At 40.3% G+C, this 25,396-nt stretch overlaps 1 protein-coding gene across 2 annotated transcripts in view; it reads left to right on the forward strand.

Moving 5' to 3' along the window:
• ENOX1 (ecto-NOX disulfide-thiol exchanger 1) overlaps positions 1 to 25,396 on the forward strand; it is a 369,627-nt gene that overhangs the window by 207,654 nt on the left and 136,577 nt on the right. Inside the window, exons 1-3 of one of the 2 annotated variants that reach the window (XM_040584353.1) lie at positions 8,348 to 8,461; positions 23,856 to 23,990; positions 24,829 to 24,966. In XM_040584353.1, coding sequence (XP_040440287.1) covers positions 23,981 to 23,990; positions 24,829 to 24,966 — 148 coding nt within the window. In that variant the 5' untranslated portion in view covers positions 8,348 to 8,461; positions 23,856 to 23,980. Of the gene's footprint in view, positions 1 to 8,347; positions 8,462 to 23,855; positions 23,991 to 24,828; positions 24,967 to 25,396 lie in introns of those variants that run through there. The other variant, XM_040584352.1, reaches the window with a different exon arrangement.

A 25,396-nucleotide genomic window follows, 5' to 3' on the forward strand; every position in this document is an offset into this window, starting at 1 on the left:
CAAGAATATATGTATAGAATATATTTATATGGCTTCTGTCACATGCCATGGGATTCCTTCTGGGGTCCAACCCCATTGCTTTCAGGAGGAAAGCAGCCACTGCTTCTTCATTCTGGGGCCACGGTTTCACCAGGGTGAGTGGTCACTGTGGTGCTAGGAGCACTTGGCACACCTTGACTTGTTAAAGATGAATGCTTTATAGCGTGAAATTACACTGGCAGACAGCAAATTAGTGATTGATGTGAGATGGAGAGCTATAGATTGCAATTGTGCTAGCAAGATACGAGATGATGCTTAAAGTATAATTTTAACAATATTCAATTAAGTGGAACTGTAGATTAACTACCACTATCCTAACTAAACACATATAGAAGAATTACAAAATACATAAATACTTATTATTGCTAAGTTGCCTCTACTGTCAGTGACTGACTTGGAGGTGGGGTAATTGACTTGGAGCTGATTTAAAATCGCTCAATTTACAAACTGAATTTTAAACCTTTTCCAGTTGTTCTCTTCTAATGTAGGCAGGGTAAGGCAACTCATCTGTTCAGTGCTGCATGGTTCACTGGATGGGGAGAAGGTGACATATTTTATCTGGTCACTGAGATCACTGTGTCATTTCACTCTGTGTGTAGCAATTAAAGCAAAGTGAATAATTTACTGGACAAATTCAGTCTCTTGTTCTTCCAATGAAAGTGTTATTATCTCTAGTTTATACTTGTTTGAATTGCCTGATGGCAGATTTCTCTCATCACCTCAACTGCTGACAAACTGTAATTAGGTATCCTTGTGCATGGTGCTAACTAAAGAAGGTGCAGGGAGCTAGTTCCTTCACTGGTTTGTTTAATTACCTTTGTGTGCTGGCTCCAAAGGATTTTGGGAGCCTGGCTTCCCTTGCTTTGTCAAGCTGTGTAAATCCCATATCAATTATACCTCCTATTCTGGAAGCAAATCATGGAGTGTACAAGCTTCGAATTTGCTTTGCATGACTATTTGTAGGAAGCAACAAAAAAGGAGCTTGTGTTCAGCCATGATAAATTCATTGTTAATTTGAAGTGAGTATTTATAACTTTCTTTTTACTATTTGCCTGAACTACCAGCAATTAATTTGGTATTCAGCTAATTCTGTTCAGCCTATGCCTGGTCAGAATTTTCTGTCCCTGTGTTTCCAATACATTTCCTACACGCTATTTTGTCCTTAATGCCTTTATAGCTTGTTTATTGGAAACAGGTTTTTAATTATTTTTCAACAGTATTGGAGACCTGATTTAATGAGCAATTGTTAGATATACTAGGGAGACACATTTACCTGATTAATGTGATTGTTAACTGAGCAACAAAAATGACTCATGAAGAAGCAGCTGTACACAGCACTGAAGTAGTAAGAAAGTTTGAGGGAATGTGAAGAAAATATTTGAAGAAAGATAATTTGAAATAGGGTACTGAACAAGCTGAAGACTACAAATATACAGTGTTAGCTTCCTGGGTAGTTGGTTGGTTGGTCTGTTAGTTATGTGCATGTGCGCACATACGTGCCTCTGTTTTTTTAGGAAACAGTTTATATAGGCTTGACTGAAAGATACAGCATTGGAGTGATGGGACATTCAAAGACTATAGAAAAAAATGAGGAGGATGGGTCCTTCAGGTGTGTGTTGGAGATGAAATTGTGCTGCAGCCAGCACTTTAATTGCATGCAGTGTTGGGCGTCTAGCTTCAGTGCTAATATGTGCTTTTGGAAACAGATCCATCCTCTGGGAAATAGGTCTTTTCTCAGAGAGAGGAGGGGAGGAGAGAAGAAGTTTGACACTCTTTAGTTGGCCGAGCTCACACTGGGATATTTCTTGTCTTACTGACTTGCTCCTATCAGCATCACTTATGTTCTCAGTTTGCAGGTTTGTGGTCGGCTTAAAGGATCAGACTAGCATGATCACTGCAGAATTTTAGTACAAGATACTTCCACTCGTGCATTTGGATGGCATCTGCTCTCCTCTTTGCAAGCAATGTTTGCAAAGGGAGATGTCGCAGTAGTGGCCCAGCAGAAACTCATGACTAGATCACTGGGTTTCATTCCAGCAGAGGGTTGCGGCATCTAAGGAGAGAAGAAGAGATTAGTGAAGATGTGGTGCACTGGGGCCAAAAAGTGGCACAACAGGCACAGCTAGACGAGGAGACTTGAAATGGGAATGCTAGAAAAAACACAACTGAGCTGGTTTCTCTAAGTTTCCAACTTTGCTTATATGATGGATATCTCCTCACAAGACTGAAAATACAGAATGTTTCAAAGGCATGGCATGGTGTAAGCCATCCCTGTCGCAAACATACTAGACCACTTACGGCCCAACACAACCCCTCTGTTTTCAAGTCAAGGCTGGTAGCTTTGTGTTTCTGCTGTTCATACATTAGTAAGGGCAGAAGCTTTTCTTTCTGAAAAGCAAGGTGAGCTTTTTGTATGGGATGTTGCGTTCTTGTTCACATGCTTTTAATCAGGTAAGACCTGTACAGGTTACAGCCTGGGAAAACAAACTGGCTTTCCAAGCCATTCAATCGCTTTAGGAGCACACTGTAGGGAGAAGACTGATAAGATACTTTGCCAAGATCAAAACTAAGTGAAACTGGGATGGATGTGTTACTGGGATTTTAAGAGATTTTGAAGAAGATAGAGAAAAATGAGAAGGCAATTAACTTACAGCTATTTGGAAGAGGAAAATGCTTTTGTGAGTGATGAGCACCCTGCACCACCTTCACTGTTTCAGCTCATCTCCATTGTGACAAATAACTTGGACAATTACTTGCAAAGTGTTTTTAATTCCTTGCCTGGCTAACATGATGGGCATATAAATTACTTTAATTATGCTTTGAATGCATATTTTAAAGTTGGGAGTGATGCTGGTCTGATGGTTGGAGAATCATACTAGAATTCAGCAGATCTGGATTAATTTCAAAGCCCTGTCATAGCTTTCCTTTAGCGGGTCTTCTCTTGTCTGCACTTCATTTTATTGTCTACAAAAGGGAAATAATGATCTTTTTGTCCCACGCATGCTGTCCTGCATTACCAGTTCAGCCAGTAGGATTTCTGAACTGTGTATGTTTGCGCCTTGGGTCAGCAGTGCTGCAGTCCTCCTGGGCCATATCAGCCCTCCATTTCAAAAGCTTTTGTCTTGCCTGGCTTGGTGGGAAAGTTCCCAGCGATGTTCAGATTTGGGCTGTACTTGCCTTTTGTTATCTTTCATATAGCAACTTCCTTAGACCGATTTTGTAGAGGACCTGAGGTGCTGGATCCATCTTGGTGGCTGTGCAGGGCACCTCTGAGCACTGAAGATCTCCTTGGGGAAGCCTAAGCCAGACCCCAGTTCAACAGGCCAACTGAGCACTGGCTTAATGTCTGCCTATTCAACAAATACTTTAAACATAAACATTTTTGAAGTGTTTTGCTATAGATGGGTGAGCTCCAAAATGTGCTGCTGTGCTTTGCTAGATAAGGATCAGTATTTGTCTGTGAAAGAACTTGTTATAGGACAGACGCTTTAGTGCTGCTGCCTGCATCTTTAGGTAAGAGACTCGACACTGCTGTCTATGTGGCAGCCAAAATAAACAAAACCAAAAAATGTTTCTTTAAATTGCTTCCTGACATGTACATATAGATTATTTAGTGTGATAATTTGTGCGTGTATTATAGATTAATGCTATCAAGCTAAACTACATGATGGCAACCACTGACTTGTGTTCTAAATTCTTCAAAACCAGCAAAACTCATCTGCTGAAGGATATACTGAATTGTCGAGTCCAAGGTTTTTGTTATTTCGCTTACATACAATTTAAAAAGCACATCAAGATAGGAGAGTTGGTGTAGGTTATGTGTTCCAGTGCAGAGAGTTCTTCTGATTTTTTAGGCAACCCTCAAATGATTTAAGAAATTACAGATTTAAAAAATAGCAAATTAATTACACTGTCACCTTTGAAAACTTTGGGAGTTTAATGTAATTTAACAGCTGGCCACTTATATGTGATTGCAACTTGTCATAAACCTATGCTGTGCAACTTATAAACAGCGACAGAAAAAGTGGGTGATCCAAAGTACATGCAGTAAAAGCATCTTGGCCGGCAATGTATCAACTCCTGTATAAATCACACACGGATAGCTATCAAGTCTGGACTTCTAAAACGCCTGAGACAGGGTAACATATGAAGCAAATGCAGTAGCTAATGTTTTTAAAAGCAACTAATACACATACATTTATATACACATGCATATATACATATATGTATTTATACACTGTATTATATGTATGCAGGCCTGATACAGAAGCATGAATGGCAAAAGTGCTGTACACTTGCCTTCTGAAAAACTGCCTGCCTTAACTGTTGAACCCTCTTCCTTCACCCCTGTCCTCAGACATACCAGTCATGTTTGCAGAGCTCAGCCTTTTGCTAGCATCATGCTGAAAGGAAAATATGGCACAATTTCCTTCCCTGTATCTGGTGCCCTTTCCCTAATTTGCCTGACACAGATACAGTCCTCAGCAGTCCCTGAAAGGGATTCAAATCCCTCCCTACCATCTTCATCCCTTGTACTTTTTCCAGGTCCACACTCTGCAACTCTCTCAACGAAGTGGTGCTTTTCCCCCCCCTTTTCTTCTCAAGACCAAAGGATGAACATTTCTGGTAGAAGGCACGTAACAGAAATGTGTTTGCCAAATGCTGCTGCCTCTTTCCTTGGATATGGGAAAGCATTTTGTTGAAACGGGAAAACCAAATTAATAGAGTCTGCCAGTTCCACACGCCTCCTGTCTGCGAGCATCCCCACCCTGGGGACGTGGGCTGTGTTACCGACACAGGGGAATGGGTTTAGAGGAGCCCTTTGTTGAAATATTGGCAGCACATCACTGGACTCGCTGTTGTTGCAGATGGAGCGCTTTGCCGAACAGATGGATTCTCAGCTTTCTGAAAGAAAGGGAAGGTACTTGATGTACCACGGTGGGAAAGGAGGGGGGTATTCCAGGCATATGGAAAGGAAGGAAAGAAGGCACGTTCTGCGCTTTTTGGTACACTTGGAACCTAGCAACCTCTCTCTGGCAAACTTGGCATAAGCACAGCCCTCTGTGAGATGGTGAAGGGACTGTAACAGACATGGAAGAAGTAGTTTGCACAGAAGCAATAAAAATGAAGGCAGAGTCTAGAAAAACCCTGCTATCCTGAGCGTATAAATAAGTGTTATGTGCTGGGGATGGGGAAATGCTTCTGCCTAGGATCAGAGACACACTTTATTAAGGACTAGTGCCAGAACAGCATAACTGGAACAGAGGACTGGTTAATATTTTAAGGTCTATTGTGTTGTGAAAGAGACTAGAGATAAATGTTACCTGCCACTGTGAAGCCAGGAATCCCCATTTTCCAGGACTGTATGCATTGGTTTTGGACCGTGGTGGTGCAGTTTGTACAATGGCATTGTTCAGATACAGTATTGCTTCTTTTCTTGCTCTCTTCTTCCTCCCCTCCTCACCTTCCCATCTTGTTCATACCTCACTTCCATCTTAATTGTTAGGGCAGGACCAGTTCTGTGCAACACTCAAAAGCCTGCAATCCTGACTCGAAATGATGTTATCTGATCCAATATTTACTGCTAAAATCTTCATGCAATTGCCAAGTAGAGTATGATAAGGAAGCGGCATGAACTGAAAGGAACGATCATATTTTGGTGTTGTGTGTTAACTCTCTACAACTTTTCAGTCGCTTCACACACACACACACACACACAGACTTAGCAGAAATACTATATTGTGGTACAATTTAGGATGTGGTGGCAATGGACTTTAGTCTTTATTTTTACGTCTTAGCTTAATTAGCTAATTTCAACACCTATTGAATGCAAGCGTTAAAGCTGTTTAGCAATAGCAAGGATGCCAAAGGCCTTGGAAATCCAAATTTTTCGAGAAAAAAATAAATGTAATAAAAGGCGAAAATGTCAAGGTTCTTTCAAAGCATGATTCACTGCTGAAAGCAGCTATGCAAAAATATCACTTTCTTAAATAATGGGTATGGCTTTTGTTCATACTGGGGGTTGTGTCTGCAGCAACAGAAATGTCTAAAGTCTTTTTCCTGAAAAATAAAGCAAACTGGATTACATACCCACTTGCGCATCAACTATGCTCCTTTTTGCAGGACTGAATTCTCAGGGAGGCTCTGAGGTAAAATAAACACGGAATCCCATCAGTGAATTTTAGTATGAACATTTTTCAGATCATTGTGTCTGGATCTCTGCCAAGTTTCAGCCCTATTATAAATTAATTCCAACCCACACAAAAGGGGGGGGGGGGGGGGGGGGGGGCGGGAGGGGGAGCGGGAACAAACCACAACTTCTACAAGACAAAAGCACCAGGCAATTTTTATGGGGAAAAACGTGGTCAAGAATAATCTATAGGAAAAGTAATTATCTAAAGAGAGAGTGGGTTCTTCTCTCTAATTGGAAATTACAACGTTTTCCAGCCTTACTAAACACAGTCTAGGAGGAGCATCAGGATTGTGCTTCAGTAACCTGGTTAAATTGAATATAAAGTTAAGGCATTGCTTTCCTCTTGTTTTATTTCTCCTTAGACTCAATACTGCAATTGAGCTCACTTTCCTCTCTCTCTGGCAAAATCTAATCTGGCTACCACAGGACCTGTGAAATTCATGGAGGTGATGAGCCGGAGTCTGCTTTCTGCTTGTATGTCTGGCTTTATTTAATCTCTAGTCACCCTCAGATAATAAATATTTCATATGTTGGACAGGTGAAAGGTTTCATTCAGCTGCAGATCTGCTTCCAAGGCAACCGATTCCTGTCATTTTGAACAGTTTAAACATGTTGAAAACAAAGCTTGCTTTCTGGTTTTCTCCTCTATGATTTTATGTGTAAAGCATTATCCATCTCCCTTCTGTCCCTCCTACAAGCAGATACAGAAAACCTGATAGCATTAACAAGTAATTCTAAACAATTTATAACCTAAATGTATTCTCTCTTCCAGTCAAGATGGGATGAAAAATGCCATTTCATTTTGCAAGCATAGAGTAAATACCTAGAGATATGAAAATGCCTGGGTTAGCATCTATAAATACTCTGTATGCAAAAAATGTATGCAACCACAGTACTACATTATGCTTTACAGTATGTTTCACCATTACAACGGGTGTTTCCTCAATACTGTTGTCCAGTAATTCTGTTACAGAGTTTGGGGCTTTTTTGGAAGAGGGACAGTACCCCAGGTCTTTCTCTGAGAAAAATTAGTGAGAAGATTGTTAGCAAATTGTCTTCAACCGTATCTGATTTCTGCCAGTGTCAGTGCTTGCGACAGATCTTCTGGAAAATGTCTGCTGTGTCCTTTACATCTTGCAGCTGAACAAGCTCTTCTAAAGCATAGCTTTGCCCATTCTTCCTCTGCCCATTTCCAAGCACAATAGACAGGTGCTCTCCCTCCTTCTCTCAAGCCCTCCCCATGTGTGGACTTTCTGACTTATGCTGTGCTCAATGCCCGACTTGAGACCAATGTCTGCATCCACTGCTGATGGCTTCAGCAAACGCTTCTTTTTCCTGCCTGCTGCGTCAGTTGTGAAGAAAGGGGAAATCTATTGGAGCAGTGGTGAAATTTTGGTCGACAGGCTCCATGTAAAGGGATTTTCTGCCATCCCAGATCTGACTCAGAGACAGTTTTACTTGCGTCTGACCTTCTGCTTGGATGTTCCCTTAATGCAGTTATGACAGGATGGTGGCATTTCTCCAAAAGGCACACAGCTGTCTTAGGAAATACGATGGAGGATACATGTTCAGGTGCAATTGAGGAGTTTTAGGTATTCTGATGGAGATCCATGCATAGGTGGCTTATCTTTCTCTTCTCTTGTTCTCGTTCTACTGTACAGGTGCTTTGCAGTGGTGCTTGATTTGCAGACTAGGAGGATGTTCTAGATCAGTTCAGAAAGACTGACATGACATGCACGCTGCTGCTTGTCTAGATTTAGGGGGGTGATGGAAAGTGGGAACATGTTGTGATGGGCATCTTTGTGCCTGGTAGCTTTGTGGCTGATCCCCCTTTTAGAAACAGTTAAATTATATCTGACCTTGCAGCCTTCTCCCTTCTGTTTCCAGGCGCATAGATTTTAGCCAGCAGGTCTCTGGTTAACCCCTCCTCGCTGCTGTTTATTTCCTGCCACCCTGTAGACACACCACTGAGCATTAAGTATGTGAACTCAAAGACGCTCCCTCTCTCCTGTACAGTCTTAATAGCAAAAAGTCACGAGCCGAGCTTCTCCAGGCAGAATTATTTCTACCTAAGAAATATAGGCTTCAGGAATATGCCCTTTCTCTCACCCTTTTCAGATTGCATTAAAAGCATCCACTTCAAGAAACTACGACTGTGTTTATCTGAGCGTTGAATTTGGAAGTAGTGCCAGGATCTCTGCCACGGCATGCTTGAACCATGAAACCCAGGTCAGTTCCATTTTTTGGTTTTCGTGTACAGGTACAGCGCTGCAGCAGTTCAAGCTTCCAGGTCTCTGTGGAAGCAATACTTCTTTTAACATGCAGGAAACATCACATTTGATTTTATAACCTTACCTCTTAGTTTGATTTGGGATTTTTTTTTGTACTACTAAACCAAAATGTCAGGGTGGCATGTCAGTAAACACAATGCGTTCAAAAAGGGATCATGCTGACAGGCTCAAAAACTAAATGCTCTTAAACAGGCAGGAACAGCTCAGATTTTCCTTCATGCCCACCAGGCTGTCCCTGGACTTGAGGGGACAGCTGTCCTTAATTTGCCTTTTGCTCTGTCACTGTGGCTGCTGGCTAATGTGCTATATAACGTGCTCTTGAGCTATGGGAAGATATAACAAGTTTCAATCACTGTTCACTGAGGTTGGCTTTGTGACTCAAAGGCTGCTGATTCAATAGCCCCTTAGTTCTGTCAGTGAATCAACACATTCTCTCCCTTCTAGCCTTCTGCAGCATTAGGGATTTTGTGGGTTTGTCATTGCTAGAGAGAAAGGTGCTAGGGCAGCTATTTCACTGTGTGCAACTGAGGGGTGCTACTGTGGTTGCCGGGGGTGCTTTCTGAGAAGGCTGTTTTTGTTAGAAAGTCTACTCTAGATCTCAGACTCCAAATTTCACCCAAACTGAGTTTACATTTCTGAAATTTCAGGGGTGTAATCTTTCACTGCAAGGCGGGTTTGCGCAGGAACAATCAAAGGTAGCAAGATTTAGTACCTGCAATGTTTGTTCCCCTGAAATGTATGTTGGATGACTATTTGAAGGCACAGGACTGTTTGTCTGCTTATTGGGAAAACGTCTAAAGGCAGCAATGCTTTGTGCAAGGAAATTCATTGGTGTTTGACTGTGGTGTGGATCCAGCTTCCCTTTAATTTCTGTCCCCTGATCCCCAGCAGTTGTATGCTTTGGTGTGGTTAGAGTGCTCTTGGAGTAACCGTTCCTTCAGCAAAAGTTATGCTGCTGTCATTTCTTTATGTTTCATACAATGGGTGAAGAATAATCTGGAATACACCCAAACATGGGCTTTTAATCACCAAGAAACCTGTAGTTAGAGCCATTGTTCTCTTCAGTCACCTAATAAGAGTGTGAAGAGCAAATGCCGTGTCCAGCCCCAAGTCTTCTCCAGCTTTTCTGTGGTATATTGAGTTACTCTGTTTCTAAGCTCATTTCCCTTCTTTTCAGCTTTTCTTTCTTTGTGCATTTGTTCCATGTCTAACTATTTTAGGTCAAGTCTGCAACAGCTGAAAAGAACACAGTAAAGGTAATGCTCTGTGATCTTCCTGCAGCAGGAAACTTTGCATGAAAAGATAAATATCTTTTTTAGGTATTATATTTATCAAAGACAATGGGGAGATAAGTTTTGAGTGACTGAAAATTTTGTAACTGCACCATTAATGTTTAATTACTATTGGCAGCCAAGAAGTGCCTTTCTGGATTAACCAGACACTCTGTTTCAGGGATATGCATAGGTGGCAGAAAGTGATAAAGCTGGTGAAACCGCACCTCTGGGAACATGTAATGGGATCTTTCCTGTGATATGCAAATTATGCTGCCAAGTTGCTGTATAAACAATTCATGGGAGAAGTGGTGAGAGGTAGTTAAATAGCTGGATCACATATCAAAGATAAAATCCATCACTAGGAATGGAAAAATATATTAAAAGAGTGGGTTTGCTTTTAAAAATAAATAAATAAAAATAAAAAATCTTTGCCGAAAGCATGTAGTTGCACTAAAGATGATTTATCACAATTGTTGCAGTTCAGAGTAAATGAGTGTTTAGGAAACCAGTGTGCATAGAGTCTGTGAAAAACAAGACTTTCTAATAGAAGTAGCCAATAATGCTGCCTTTTTTTTTTTCCACTGCAGAAAAAAATTACTTAACAGATACTAATTTTGTTACCTTTCAGGCAGAAGATATGCACTCTTTACTTTTCAGTGATAAAAGCAATCCTGCCATTTCTGTTCTAGGCATGAACGATGATCTCAGGCAGCCCAGCAAAACAATTCTCAGGGTCATATACAGCTTTAGATCAATGAGTGCGAGCAAGCCTTATTGACAGCAGCAGAAGCTGAGCTCATGTCTAGGTTTTCACTTTTTGTATTTTGAGGAAAAGATTCCAGCTAATAGCACTCCTTAAATAAATCAAAGATTACTCTTTGACAAACGGTATTGAAGGCCTCATTGACATTGTGTCCAACTGCATTGTTTTTCCAGAGGTCAATCCTGTAACACTTGTTTTCCCTCAGCCTTTTCCTCTATCTGCTGTTCATTTGGGATCTGATGTGGCTCAGCTGAAGCCAACTGAGAAGTCTCTGATTAACTTCAGTGGCAGCTGGATCATGTGCTAGAGTCCTAAGGGGCCAACAGCGGAAAATTTAAGAAGGCAGCAGAGAATATTAAAGCATCATGAGGCGAGGGAAATATTTTTGGCCTGTGACTTTCCTTCGTTTTGCTATGTAATAGGAATGATACTCTAGATAGACTTGTAGAGTCATAATAAACAGATCCCACATTCAACAAATGCATCAGATTCTATTCTATGTTTAATCACCCACAAAAACTGTGTCAGATGCTCTTCCATCAGGAACAATATCTCCTAATTAACTGTAATTAAGGTATATTATAACAACAGGGTGTGAAACTTGATGGATCTGTCTCTTGACATTTCAAATTTGGATATTTTTTTCCTGCCAAGTCTCTTAACATGTTTCAATTAATGCTAACAGAGGCCAGGCCATTCTCAGTCATGGATCTGCATATGTGAATCTTAGTACCACTGAGATGAGATGAAGCAGGAATCTTTCCACCTTTAAAGCTCTTTTAGAAACGTGTGTGGATCTCTGTTAAGCTGAATATACTGGCCCAGATGTTGCTTACTAGGAAGCTAAGTGTCAAAGCTTGATTGCCTTATCCTGAAAAGTGGTAAAACTGTGCTGGGAAATCTGGTACCTTGTCTGCAGGTTCTTCAGAGGATCTGTAGCCGTTCATAGCAGGCATGGTATCTCTTTTCTTTCACTGAGAACCATACAAAGCTGTTTGATTTGTGCACTATTTGAATAAGCAAATTTGTAACTTGAGTGCCCAACGAAGGGGTTTGATTATCATCTAGGAAATTATTGCTTCTCCTCTGAGCTGTGGCATATATAAAGTCTTTACCAACTGATAAGCGTTTGGAGGGCTAATCAGTAGTAAGGCTTAGGCATAGTCTTTGTATAGATAGCTTAACAATTAAGATTTTTAAAACTATTCCTGAATGAAAGGAAATGGCCAACCTAAAAGACAGAATTTCCTAGCTCAGGCATTTCTGGCCATGTAATTAAACTGGATGCACTGCTTCCTTAGCCCCTAGCCACAGTTGTCCTAAAGAAGATTAATGAGATTGAATTTCTACCAAGGTTGAAGTCTTGTTTGTACCCTGAAATGTGGACTGACACAAAAATGTGCTACAACTCCATCTGGTGACTCCTCCTGAACTTGGTGATGCTTCACTGTGTGCTAGTGGTGCAATTTGCAGTGTCACCAACCATGGGACTTGGCGAGGAGCTCACTGTTGCAAAGATGAGCATAGATGAAACTGGGTTTCTGCAGCATTTAGTATGGTGTGTGGATATTTGCCTGAAGTAATCTGTTAGATGTCATGAAGCATATGTAATGAGAAGGTCTCATGTAAAACTGAGAAGGTCTTGTGTAAAACACCAAGGAAAAAGAAGATGAAAAGCGTATCTCCCATGCTGTTCCACTGAACAGCTCTATTATGATCAGGACTCAATTTAAGTGATCTACTATAGCTGTGATTGCACAATATAATGATGTTCCTGGGTTTTGTTGGTGCTTTGTTTGGGGTTTGTTTTTGGGTTTTTTTTGTTTGTTTGGTTTGGTTTGGTTTATTTTTTTCTTTTATGTTTAGCTACCTCAGTTCCCTGTAACTTTCTAAAGAACATATTTCATGGATTTATTTGAATTGAATTCCCTAGCACAATTGCATTCCCAAGTAAATGAGTTATCTGATTGAGAAATGGCATGATTACAAACTTTTAGTTTTCTTTTAGGATACCAGTAAACATATTTTTTTTTTTTATAAGTCTCATATTTTGTTTGTATCTTATGTGCCCATACTTGCTTGATCACATGCAGGAAATATTTTTGTACGCTGCTGCTATGCATGACTAAGAAAGGAGATGTAGATAGAACAAGATGAGATACAGGCTGTAATTTACACCTGACAGAGTGTGAATTTCATTGCAAGTCCTTTTAAAGGAAACTTGCTTTTTTCTCCACATTCAGATAGACAGTGATTCCATAAGAAATTATGATCATTGTCTCACTGCTGTTGTTGTTCTCTTCTGCTTGGGTTTTGATTTTTACTAGGAAAAACAATATTCCTTGACCTAATGCAACCCTGCCTTATCTGCAGGTCCATGTTATGGTCCTGTGGTGCTGGACATACCCCATAAAAAAAGAACAGTCTGACTAGGAAAGATTAATAAAGTGTGGGATAAAGAAAGTATCACACCATTTCATGAGTGGGGGATCAAGGCATATAGGCAGTTTAAATTACTTGCCCAAGGTCTGTTGCAGAGCTATATTAAGAATGAGTATCTCCTGGATCCCCATCCAGTTGCTCTTCCATTTCTAGAGAACTGAAGACCCCTTGTTTGTTTTGGCTGAACTGCAGTTTTGAATAGTTTGGAAGGCATTTGGAGAAAGAAGGGGTCTATTAGTCTTTCCTACTGAAAGAAATATTAGCAGACAATTAAAAGAATAATAAATGAGATTCATTCAAACTGCTCCGCTTGCTGTTGCTCTCAGCTTCAGGCAAGAAGGTACATAGAGGTCATTAACCTACCACTTATATATCACACGCCACTAGTGTCACCTGGGCCCTCCTAAATTAAACCATATATTTTAGACAGAAATACACCAGTCTGACAAAACATTTTCTATTCAGACTGTAAATTCAAAGGACACGGCTTTTTTCTCTACAGCGTCTGCATTGCACCTCCTGTAGTATCACCTGGATAAACAAGACCAGTTCATACTCCCATCATTTTAATCCATTGCATCATCACAATTACTTTGATTAATTTCTTATTTTGGACCTTAAAAGAGCAAAGAAACCATCAACAACATGAGCAGGGGTGGTGCCAGAAAGGCATGGACACTGACCCTGGTGCCTTGTTCTCCTTCCTGTGTGCCAGAAGAGCTCTGTGCTGCTCTAGGGAGGGTATCGACTGGTGGCCATTGAGCTACATCAGGGGAAGCTGAAAAAAGCTGCTGCACCCCAGTGCCCTCTACATGGGCTATGTCCTCTGCACATTCAAGGGGCAAAGTCAAGATTTAGTCCCAGGAGAGCATGGTAGAGAAGTTTCCTGGATGATGATATAAACAAGTCAAAACCCATCAGTTACCATATTCATAGCTACAGGCCAAATGCTTTATTCATAATGGTGCAGTGAAAGTATTAACATTGCATTTGTTTAAAAAGTAACTAGAAGGCCATTTGTGACCCTTATAATACACATGTGAAGCAGTGCTCTGCTGGTTTACACTGGTTACATTCTGCTTTATATTTTCCAGAGGGCCAAATTGCAAGGATTTTTACTGCAGTAACAACTGCTATGTATGAATATAAGTAACTAATTTACCAAAGTTTCACACAGTGACTTCATGGCTTCTGCTTCACAGCCAAAGGTTCTGCAAATCTTTTGGTCTTATTGTTGACTTTGGGTTGTTTCTGATTGTATCTTGAAGCCTGGAAATACTGTATTGCAGTAAAGTAAATACATTATTCTTGTTATTGCCCTTGTTATTAGAAAATATTTATATAGTGCAGTAAATTTACATTGTACTTTACTAAAATAGATAAAGGCAAATTCTCTGCCCTGAAGAGCTTATAATTCAAATAAGACAAGACAAACAGATCTACAACACTTTGGAAAATGGTGGGTGAAAGGATTATTAACTACGTGAAAGGGGCAGAGGGCCTGCATGAGGAGGGAGGGGGATGCTATCATGATCAGTTTCCTAATTTTACATTGCAGTAGCATCTTAAAAGTCTCAAAGGGGACAAAAGCCTGGCTACACGAGGTGCTATGCAGAAACCTGGCAGTAGCGTGGCCTTGCATCACTGACTCGCTGACATCCCTGCCTGGGGGAGCTCTTGGCTAAAGCCAGCATCAGTCCAATTACAGCACAGAGTGCCGGGTCTCTTGGTTTTAGCCCTGCCTGAGGGAAAATCCACATGATTTCCTGCCCTGAAGAATTATAATTGAAATTGGAGAAAACAAATGCACATACAAGAAAGCATTACAGGGAAAGGGGAGTGGAAGGGTTGTTGGCTGGGTAAAGGTACAGTGGGACCACCTGGAGGGAGGGGGGAGGGCTTTTAGCATCATTATATTCACCATGTTCTGCAGCTCAAGATGCCTCTGCCCTGACCTCCTGACAGCTAGTTAGAAGGGAGAAGCCTGGAAGTAATCTTTGTTGCCTGATCATAGCTGATACACAGTAACTACTATTCTCCTAATCTGAGTTCGTGTTAAATATGGGATTACTTTGTCCTCAATGGAAGAGAAAGAAGGTGTCCAAGTGTCCTTGAAGAAGACCACAGCTGCAGAGTATGTGATATTCCTAAACCTGCAGTCCTGCAGTAACTTTTTGGTGATCCCATACACAACTGTTCAGAAAACAGACAAAATTCCTGGCTCAGTTTAGCAACTTAATTCAACCTCTGCTGAAATCTAATGGGTATGAGGGAGAACAGAGAGCCTGTAAGCTCTGCTTTGTCCTCTGGGAGGTGGGAAATCTTCTTTGTTCCCCTCATTTACCCACAGCAAACAACCCAGGAGAAGGGAAAGGACAGAAGGAAGCTCCCTGTGGCTGTCCTCACTTCCTAATCAAAATAAGATGCTGCCCCCAAGCATTGCACGAAGGATAAAGGAAGCCAGTAGCAGCCTGGGCAAGGATAGAGGACTGTGGTAGCTGAGGGGGGTAGGTGGTCTTCACTGATCTTTAAAATAGGAGCTGCAAGGAGCAATGGGGTTATGCGTCTGGTAAAGACATGGGGCTGAGAAGAGATTCATTTGGAAGTAAGAAGAAAAGGTCCAGGATGAATTCTCTCTCCAGAGAACAGGCAGATGTAGAGCATCACAGTTGTAGGAAATGTGTTTGAGTGGGCAGCTCCCGTTGTCAAACACTAATAGTCATATGTTGGTATATTCACTGGGGATGGGCAGGAAAAAAACCAGAAAGCAAACCATCTCTCTAAATATCCATATGTATCTGTATTTGGGGACATTCTTATGAGTTATTGCAGACTGACTCATGATTTCTGTTCTCCTGAGGTTCACTGTGCTGGAGTTATCAGGCAGGCAAAAGACAGGAGTGGGAGCCGAGTCCCTTGGGACTGAGTGTCTTGTGGGATTTATATAGCATGCAGGTAGCTGAGTCGTGGTTGGGCTCCCAAGGCACAATTTGCTCAGTCCAGCTCATCCCATGGGTGTCTGACAAAGCAGATGTCCATATCCAAAACTGCAGAATAGACTTCCAGCCTGAGAAGTGAGATGTGTACATCCAAGGTGTGTTTCATTGCCTCCATTGTAAGGGGAAGTGTGGAGTCAGTGGATGGAAATTAAAAAAATACAAAGAAAAGCAAGAAAGAGTGTTGTGAGGTAAATCGAGAAGAACAGGAGATATACTAAGAGGAACGGAAGGAATACAAGGTAAACGAGATTAGGGAGTACACTACCAATTTAGAGCTTGTAGCTGGAGAAAAGTTCCTGAGTGTGATATGCTAAGAGGGGATGGCAGCTTTTGGAGTGCAGACAGATGTAAGTTGATAGGAGAGATAGTGAGTTTTTCTCTTAAGCAGAATTTATCACCAGAAAGCTTGAATTAAAACAAACAAAACAAGCCTAAACCTCTTTTCCAGAGTTTCACTTAGCAGCCATCACTGAAAGAAGAGTTGATGTTCTTCCATAAAATTTTGATCAATATGACTTTAGATCGCTTCAGTGCTCTGCAAAAAAGTGCTCTGCAGATCACCCAGGCACTTAACCAAGGACACTTGGATGTCACCTCTTGTCACAATTTGGTCCAATGATAAAAGTGTATTTTAAAAATATTAAAATAGTTTGATTGACAAGGATTATTTTTTTTTCCCTGTGAATCTCTGCCTGAGAAGACAGGCTGCTTTAACTCCAGGAGTTCAATTATACAGTCTTCGAAGGAGAAGAAAAATGATAATGAATGCATTTTAGAAACCTCTAAAAAGTTACTTAAAATAGATTTTCCATACATAATGTTGCCACGTGAAACTCAACTGTCTCCTGGTCTTCAGGGGCTAGAAGAAAGCAGCCTGTATTCATTTGGAAATTCAATAATGAGGCTCCCCTGCCTCTGGTGGACCGTGTGATGCCACGCCTGGGGCTCTGCCACAGACAGGGCTTACCCATCAAGCTGTTCACTTTTTCAGGAGGTGGAATGGGAGTGATTTCACTTTAGGTTACCCAGGAAGCTAACATGCTTTTTCTATAAGTGTGTCTCAGCTTGCTTTAGTCTTTCATTGTTTTCAGGTTTTTTTGCTTTTTCTTCACTTGTTTCTTTAAAAAAAACAACAGCCAACATCCAAACAACCCTTTATGTTACAGCTCTTTTAAGTAGCTCTAGTAAACATGAGGTAAGGGCACTGTATGATAGAGTGGGAGAAAGTATTTGGTAACTGTGATGTGTTTATATTGGCAATCCCTCAAGCCCAGATAGATAAGAAACAGCATGTATAACCCAGTTATAATGACTGGTCCAGGTACTCTATGGTATCAAGGAGGCATTTCAGCACCTCTCATTTCAGTATTCAGCCTTCCAGTGAAGCTGCTGAAGTGTGTTTGCTCAAGACCTGCTTTGGGTGCTTTCTCTGTTATCTGCAATATAGTGCTGTGGGATGTCATGTTTCTAAAGCAGTCAGTGGCCTTTTGTAGAAAACAGTGTGATTCAAGTCTTTGCTATTGAAATACTGTTGTAAGTAATTAAAAGATTTCAGTATATTTTTGTTGTTGTTGTTAAATATAAATTCTTAAAATGCAGGAATTTAAGGGAAGGATTGGCCTAATTTAGTCAGTAATCCACTGTCCTCTTAAATGGGAAGCAAGTGATTCACAATTGCAAGCTGTCTTGGCAGAGTGAAAAGCGGAGATGCAATCATCAATTCACAACAGCATTTTGTGTTCAAGGAATAATCAGACCTGTTTTTAACAAGGCTGCACTGCATTGCTAGCCTGCAAAGTTGTGCTTTTTTTCCCCTTCCAGATGATTTTGGAACTGCATATGCTTTTTCAATAACCAAGCTGGACTTCTATAATGCTTTGCTTAATGTGCCTCCAGATTCTGTTATTTATAGACTTCAGCATATTCAGACTGCAGCTGCTAAAATACACACAAAAGAAAAAGCACATTTGTAACCTGTTAAGACTTTGCTCTGAGATGCCAGTGAAGTTTGGGATTTAGCATGAAATATTACTGGGTGACCTTTCAAGGAGCATCACAAGAGAACACCTGTTTATCTTGGAGACCTTTATTTTGTTGGTTTTTTGGGTTTGTTTTTTTTTTTTTTTTTCTGCTGTTGAAGTCTTCCAGTGTTCTGCTTTCCAAGGGAAATCTGGTCTTTGTGTGTACCATGTGTTATCTTCAAGATGTGTTCAGGCAGACGATTTAAGCAATGTAGCATCTCAAATGAATAGTTCTTCCAGAAAATGCATTTTGTGCAAATTTGCTTTGTTAAATTTAGAGGGAAACTGTAAATATATTGTGATTTTTCTCTAAGTTGTCTTAGTCCTATCAATATGGCCATGATTTGCTCATTAAGTGCTTTTCAGTGAAAATCGGTGGAAAGGATCCTTCGTAACTATGCAAAAACCTACATATTCCTTTGTATATAGTGCAAAGAGAAATCTTTTAATATCACAGCATATGTTTTATGAGTTAATAAGATGACAGTATAGCTTTTTAATGTCATAATGGACAATGAACAAAGGTGTTACTATTCATTTCATAAGACAAAATATCAGAAGAATTATGTAAGTGGACACATAACCAGAGCTCCCAATTAGGCTGTAAGGGTAGGACCCTGCTTATCCTCACTGGCTTGGGCCTAATGAAGCTCTTTTCTTAAGGAAGTACCAGTTCCTGCAGAATCAGTCTTTGCTTTCAAAAGCATCCTGTAAGAGGGCGATGTGACAGACAAAACCAGGTAAACAGGGTGACACTCTGGAGACCCTGGAAAGTTTCTGGCCTCTTTTCAGTAGAACTGCAGGGGGCTGGAGCAAACATTAGAAGCCTGCATTAGGGTCCCATCCCAGAAAATAAGAAACTTTTCCAAAAACGCTCTGGTACATCACTTTTTTTTTTTTTTTTTTTTTTTTTTTTTAAATTGAATTAGTAAACGTCCTTTTGCGAATTGTTGCAAGAAATGTTTTCCTTCAGTTCCTTTTGAATTTCAGAATTTAGGTGAGATTTTTCTCGGTGTTAACTTAAAACTAACCATGCAAAAATATGAGACAATGCCTCTTCTAGAAACATTGTGCGTGCAATATTATTAATAAAAACCATCTTCAGAGTCATATTGGAGATGTTCGTTTTTTTCATGTACTCCAGGTAGGATGGCTGTGGCACAAAATTAACATGTTCATTGTTGCTACTGCCAGCTTTCTTCTTCATCCTAAGGTGGTCAGGAAGAAAAGGGTAGTGACTGACAGGAAGTCATAGATTCATAGAATGGTTTGGGTTGGCAGGGACCTAAAGATGATCTAGTTCTAACCCCCATGCCATAGGCAGGGACACCTTCTTTTCTTTCTTTGTCTTCCTTCTTTACTGGGTGTCCGTTCTGTCTGTGCTGGAGAAATAGAAACACTGGGAAGAACCGGTACAAAGTGCTTAATATGTTTTAGAAGACAGCTGGAGCTAGCCTGGTAAATGACTTGTATTTTGGCAGGTCAGGTGGAGTGTGACCAACCTAATGACCTCTATCCCATGAATCACAGTGAAGAGTAACAAACACTTTGCACATGCCATTACTTTAAGAACTGGAAAACTTGCCTAGATATAACAGTTCATAAGGTACTACATCACTCCTTCCCATCTGCATTGTCTCAAGAACCGGAACCAATAACATTTAATGTCTTTGCGACTCATCATCCCAGATTTCAAAGGGTCGATGGCATCAGTCTTTTCCTTGACAGATTTAGTGGTCACTAAAATTAGACAAAGAAGTGAAATTACTGAAGGTCACCCAGCAGATCAGTGTCAGAGTTAGGCAGAGAACCTCCTCCTTGCGTCCCGGGGCTGGTCACTGACCCAGGCACTCCACAGAGCCTCGTTACAGTGGTGCATTTAATCAGCTTTACACTGTGTCGTAATTCATTGTCTGTGGTGTTATGGATATCTAAAGGGTAGGATTTTAACTTAGCAATCTGCTGTGTTATTGAATTAGTTTTATGTTGTGTTAATTTCTTTGTCTCATGGCATTCATTGCCTGTGATAATTGATGCACAATATATAACTGACTTCTGTATTCATTTGGGTAACTGCATTTAATTGCCTGGTATAAAATATGCGTACTAAGTACAATCTGCTATGAGTGCTATGACTGAGAACTGCTCATTGGTATAGGCTTCAAGGTGCTTTATCTTCCTGACAACCTGTCTGAGGAAAGTCTAAATGTCTCTCACAATCCACCATCCAAGGACTGGTACTTGCATTGTGTCTGCAAAAAGAGAGACCACGAAAAGTGTAACATGGAATCACTTTACAAAGTGTTTGGCATTAAAATTTTGTTAATCAAAAGCTCTCAAATAAGGAAGTTTGTATTTACATCCCTGCCTTTCCCAAACCTCAAGGAACAGCAGCACCCAGAAGACTTCACACATTTTCTCCTGTAAATCAGAATTATGGCTTTATTTGCTTCTGAAGTTACTTCCCTGGAGTAAAGCTACTCCCATGCACAAGTGTTTATAAACATAGATTTCTTTTACATATATCTCCAGGTCATTAATGCCTGGAGAAGTACTAATGACTTGTAAATCAGGAATGCTTTCTAAAGGTGTGATGTCAGTGTAACGGTGTTGATTAATGTCTGCTCAAGCTACACAGGATCCCTACATAAGGCTACACTTTCTTGCCTGTTTAACCATTATCACAGTGATTCCTTTTATTTTTAAGAAAGCAAGAATCTTTGCTAGTAGATATATTTCTCATCAAACACAGCGCTTTACTTTTCATATGATCTAGTGAGTGGGTTTATTTGTTTCCCTGGCTTGTTTTGTTTCCATTGTCATGAAAGATATAATAGTGCAGTGTCTGAGCTGTACAAAGAAATGCTGAAATTTGCCCAAAGCTGATTTTACTTGAAGCATTAATGAAACCTTCCCTATCCGAATTTTCAAGTTTTTAAACAAAAGCTAATGTTTGAGGTTAAATCAGGTGTGAAATGCCTGTGAGATTATTTTAGCCATATTATATTGCTCTGTATTAATGTAACTCTTGAGTTGTCAGTAGAAGAGATGTTCACAATTAGTATTTTTCTCTTTAAGAGAGCTAGTTTCTACAGGCTGTGTCCTTCAGGATGTAGCATTAGTTCTGCCTACAGCTTGCTGCAAATTATTCACTGTTCATAGTGCATTTATGCTTGTTGTTCAGCTCTCTTCCACTGACAAAATATCCTGAAGCAGTTCTTGGTTAGATAGAACTACTTCCACTTTAGGCTGCTCACATGCTTTTTTGTCTTTTTTTCCCCTGGTTTAGCCTGCATTGCATACAGGTCCTGCTGAAAAGACAGTAGACTTAATGGCCAGAGAGAAAACAAAGCTTCCCAGGTCCAGCGTGGGCTATGAGAGTATGTTTCGAGCAAAGACTTTCATGGCACATTGGGCAGAGCTGGTGGCATAGTACAACAGGAGTTTCACCAATTAACCCACTGATTCTGCTTTATTTCATATTCATGGTGTTATATTTTTCCTCTTTGGTGAGGACTTCAACAAATACTTGTGGCTAATTCATGAAAGTATACCAAAATTTGAAATATGTAGACAACCTGGTAGAAGGCAAACACCAAAAATGTCACCTATTAATTCCCGGTAAGCTGAGGTGCATTTATCTAGCCCAGTGTCGGATTTTTTTAAGGACCAGTTCCCATTTCTGGCAGAGCTGGTACAACTGTAATGTGGTTTAGGGGCTGCAGAGTTTGGCAGCAGACCTCATTATGTCACCCAGCACACACTTCACAAGGCAATACAAACAGAGGGAGAAGGGGTGGCAGAGAGAGTCTGATACCCATTTTCTACCCATTATCCCAATAATCCATACCTGTCTGAGATGTCTTTGCCCCAAAACCATGGAGCAGCACCTTCTTCCTCCCCAGTAGTCAGGGTGATGCATTATAGGACAAGTAACTGACACACAGCAAGGTAGGAAGAGGCATTTCATCGCTATTGGTTTTCAGATGCACCTTCCTACATCAAGACAACAAGGCTGCCAGTCATGGAAAGAAATGAACCACTCTCATCTGGGCTGTTCAGCATATATTTGTAAATCAGGATTGATCTGGGAGTGATTCATAAAGAGCAAGGGTGGCTGTACTGTGTGAGAAATAACTTATTGACAAGGAATAATTCAGCCAGCTCTAACCTTGAAATAGATGTTTGTGGTCAGAAGTTTATAGCCTGAGTAGAAAAGAGCTAAGTACAAGTTTAAGGAGCTGAACAGGAGACACCCAGTTTTTAAAAACTTGACATAAATCTCAGGTGGCTTGCCTTCTGTTAGTCACATTCCCTGCAGAGGACTTTCATTCAGTGTTTGCTTGGTGTTTATAGATGTTATCTAAAAGCTAATTTTATCATAATTTTTTTTTTTGTGTTATGTATAATGAAAAGTGGAGATCAAATAAGAATTGGAATTGCAAATTCAAATATTAAGAGTTGATAAATACTGACTTTTAAATAGACTCACTGAAGATATGAACAAAATGCTTTTTAACCTAGTGTACTTGTTATTTGAAAATTACAGGATACTAAAAAATGTACAGAATTGTCTGATCCTGACTCTTTCTTCACTTTTACAGCTATTGATGTGGTCGTGTTCCTATGAAGTTATCTGTACAGTGTCAGGGAACTATAAAACTTTCTAGCTTGTAGTTTATGCAAATCACATGAAAAAAAATATCTGTAGGAGGTACTAAGCTAAAATACGATGTAATCACATCAGTTGTGTCTTTCCTAAAGATGAATTCTTAGGGTTTGCATGTTTGAAACCTCTTAATTAAGGACTGTCAAGTACTTTTTTAAAGACAGCACAAACATCTTAGGGCTGAACAAGTCATCAAGATGCACCTGCACAGCATTAATGACCTCCCTGAACACTTGTAAGCACTTGGTCAGTTGTTGGCTGCTAGTACCAAACACTGTAGGTCAGACCCCTTAGGCTACTGGCCAGCCAAAAAATAATGCAGCCCCCTTTCATCCAAAGTGCCTTGTAACTAATGCACAAAGATTAACATGCGCACATATCTGTGATCACCCTGACCCTCGTGTTTTCTCCCTCTGCTGTGAGTGTTGGGAGCTCGCAGCCTTTGCTTACACCTCTTACCTGTTTGCTCATTCAGTCTCCTTTCCGACCAACGATGCAGTGCTGCAGTGAGCTTTACGAACAACAATAACAACAGCAAGTAGTTACCCTTATGTAAAATTCATGGTCTGACAGATACCTGATGAAAGCAATGTGGTTTAGCTAAAGACAGATAGTCCACTTTTGCATGAAGCTAACTGAGCTTTGTGAGCCAAAGATACAATATTAGTTAAGAGGCAGACACCATCCTTGGCTTTGTTATGTTTTCTTACTTTTCCATCTCTCTGTAGGCTGTAAGTCATTGCAGATGACATTGCAGACTATTTTTTTCCCCTTTTCATCTCAGAACAGGAGACTCCTTGAAACTTGCAACATCAGTTAATTGTTAACAGTTTTTTTTAAAAAAATCATATTAATCCCTTAATATGTTCTTGCAGCTGATACCTTCATGCCAAGGAAGCTGTGTAACTACTGATAAGACCTAATTTGTGAAGGGCTTTTCAGTGGTCTGGCAGGTTCATAGGTGGCACTGTTTGTTCAGCAGGCAAGGATGGGTGGTCACTGAAACACCTCTACCGCAGCCACTAAATGTGTGCAAGGAGGCTGGGGCTGGTGGTGCAGGGGGAGTGGGCAGAAGCTCTGAGTGAATTCCCAAAGCGGTCTGCTGTTTCGCAGTTATGCTCTGACTGCAGCACTTGATAGCTGATGTCGTCTTTTCTCTTCCAGAGCCTAATGAGCTGTGTGTGGGCCCTGCGTTCAGTGATATCCCATCTCAAGATGCTACTAATACAGTAGTTAATTATTCCTAGCTGAAGAAATCTAACAGGAGCAAAAGGAACTGGAGAAAAGCAATGGCTGCCGGTAAATATCTCAGGTCTGCAAGGTCATAAGAAAATAGTTGGAAAAAACTGATTTCAGCTGTGACTGGGAAGGAGGGAAGATAAAATGTGTGATCACAGCTTGTGTTTGGTTTAGTATCAGAAAGGTACCACTCCCTAGCTATCTGACCCACTCTTCCTTCCCCAACCCAGGAGAATCTGTGCCTGGGCTCAGTCTATTTTGACTGTATTCATGATAATTCTCTTCTGTTTTTCAAACAAAACTTGGTATTTCCCATAGTGAATCTATTTGCTTTGACCTTTTTTTTAGTTAGGGGTTAATGTATTCTTAAATCTTTTATCACAAAAAGTTGCACCTTATGGAAAACAGGTCTTTCCTTGGGGTGTGTTTGATTCTTACAGCTTTATGACAAGTTTATATATATTATGACAGATTATATATAATTAAATTATATTAGAGGATGGCAAGGTGATTTATTCAGGTTGGGAGTGGTCTCAGAAGGTCTCCAATCCAACATCCTGCTCAAAGCAAAGCCAGCCATAGGGTCACTCATAGGTTACTCGGGGCTTTATCAAGTTGAGTCTTGAAAGCTGCCAATGGCAGTGACTGCAGAGCAGTGGCTTTTCTGTCATCATGGTGAAAAAGTTTTCCGTACAACTAGCCTGAATTACTCTTGTTTCATTTTATGCCTTTTGGTTTTGCTGTACAATACCAAGCACCATTATCAGTGAATCATAATTAAGAAACAAAACAAAACCAAAATAAGCAGTGGTTGTGATATTTCATTTTCACTGGAGGTTTTGGTTAAAAATACTGGCCCATTGACTTTTCTACTTACAGCATGTTTCTTTTCTTGTAGCAGCTGATGGTTTGGGAAGTATAGCTATAGATACAACACAACTTAACATGTCAGTCACTGATCCGACTGCTTGGGCTACAGCTATGAATAACCTGGGGATGGTTCCAGTAGGACTAGCTGGACAACAGCTTGTGACAGGTAAGATTTTTCTTTTTTAAAGAGATCTCTTGTACTGTCCATGAATTCTTTGGGTCCTTTTAAAAATATATGAAACTATTTCTGAGAATATTGTATTATTATATTCTGAAAACCTCAGCTATGATTAATATTGCATACTGTGTGTTAGTCTCATCTTGTAGTAGGTATATAATCCATATTATTTTTTAACTTTGTGGAAAAGCCAAAACTCTTTGGGGAAATTAAACAACTACACCATAGATCCTTGTGTTGGGTCAAGACCAGGAGGCAGGTCACATAAGAGAAACATTTGTTTCTATTTCTCTGTTCAAGCAGGATGTCTTGAGGTTCTGCCAAGGAATACCCTGGGCTGAGAACTCTTGACTGTAGAAAGATCTTGAAATTGTGTTAACTGGGCAGAAAATCATGAAGCCCATTCGATTTATATGCT

Source organism: Falco naumanni, chromosome 2, assembly GCF_017639655.2.
Source record: "Falco naumanni isolate bFalNau1 chromosome 2, bFalNau1.pat, whole genome shotgun sequence".
In the NCBI taxonomy this organism is placed as follows: Eukaryota; Metazoa; Chordata; class Aves; order Falconiformes; family Falconidae; genus Falco; species Falco naumanni.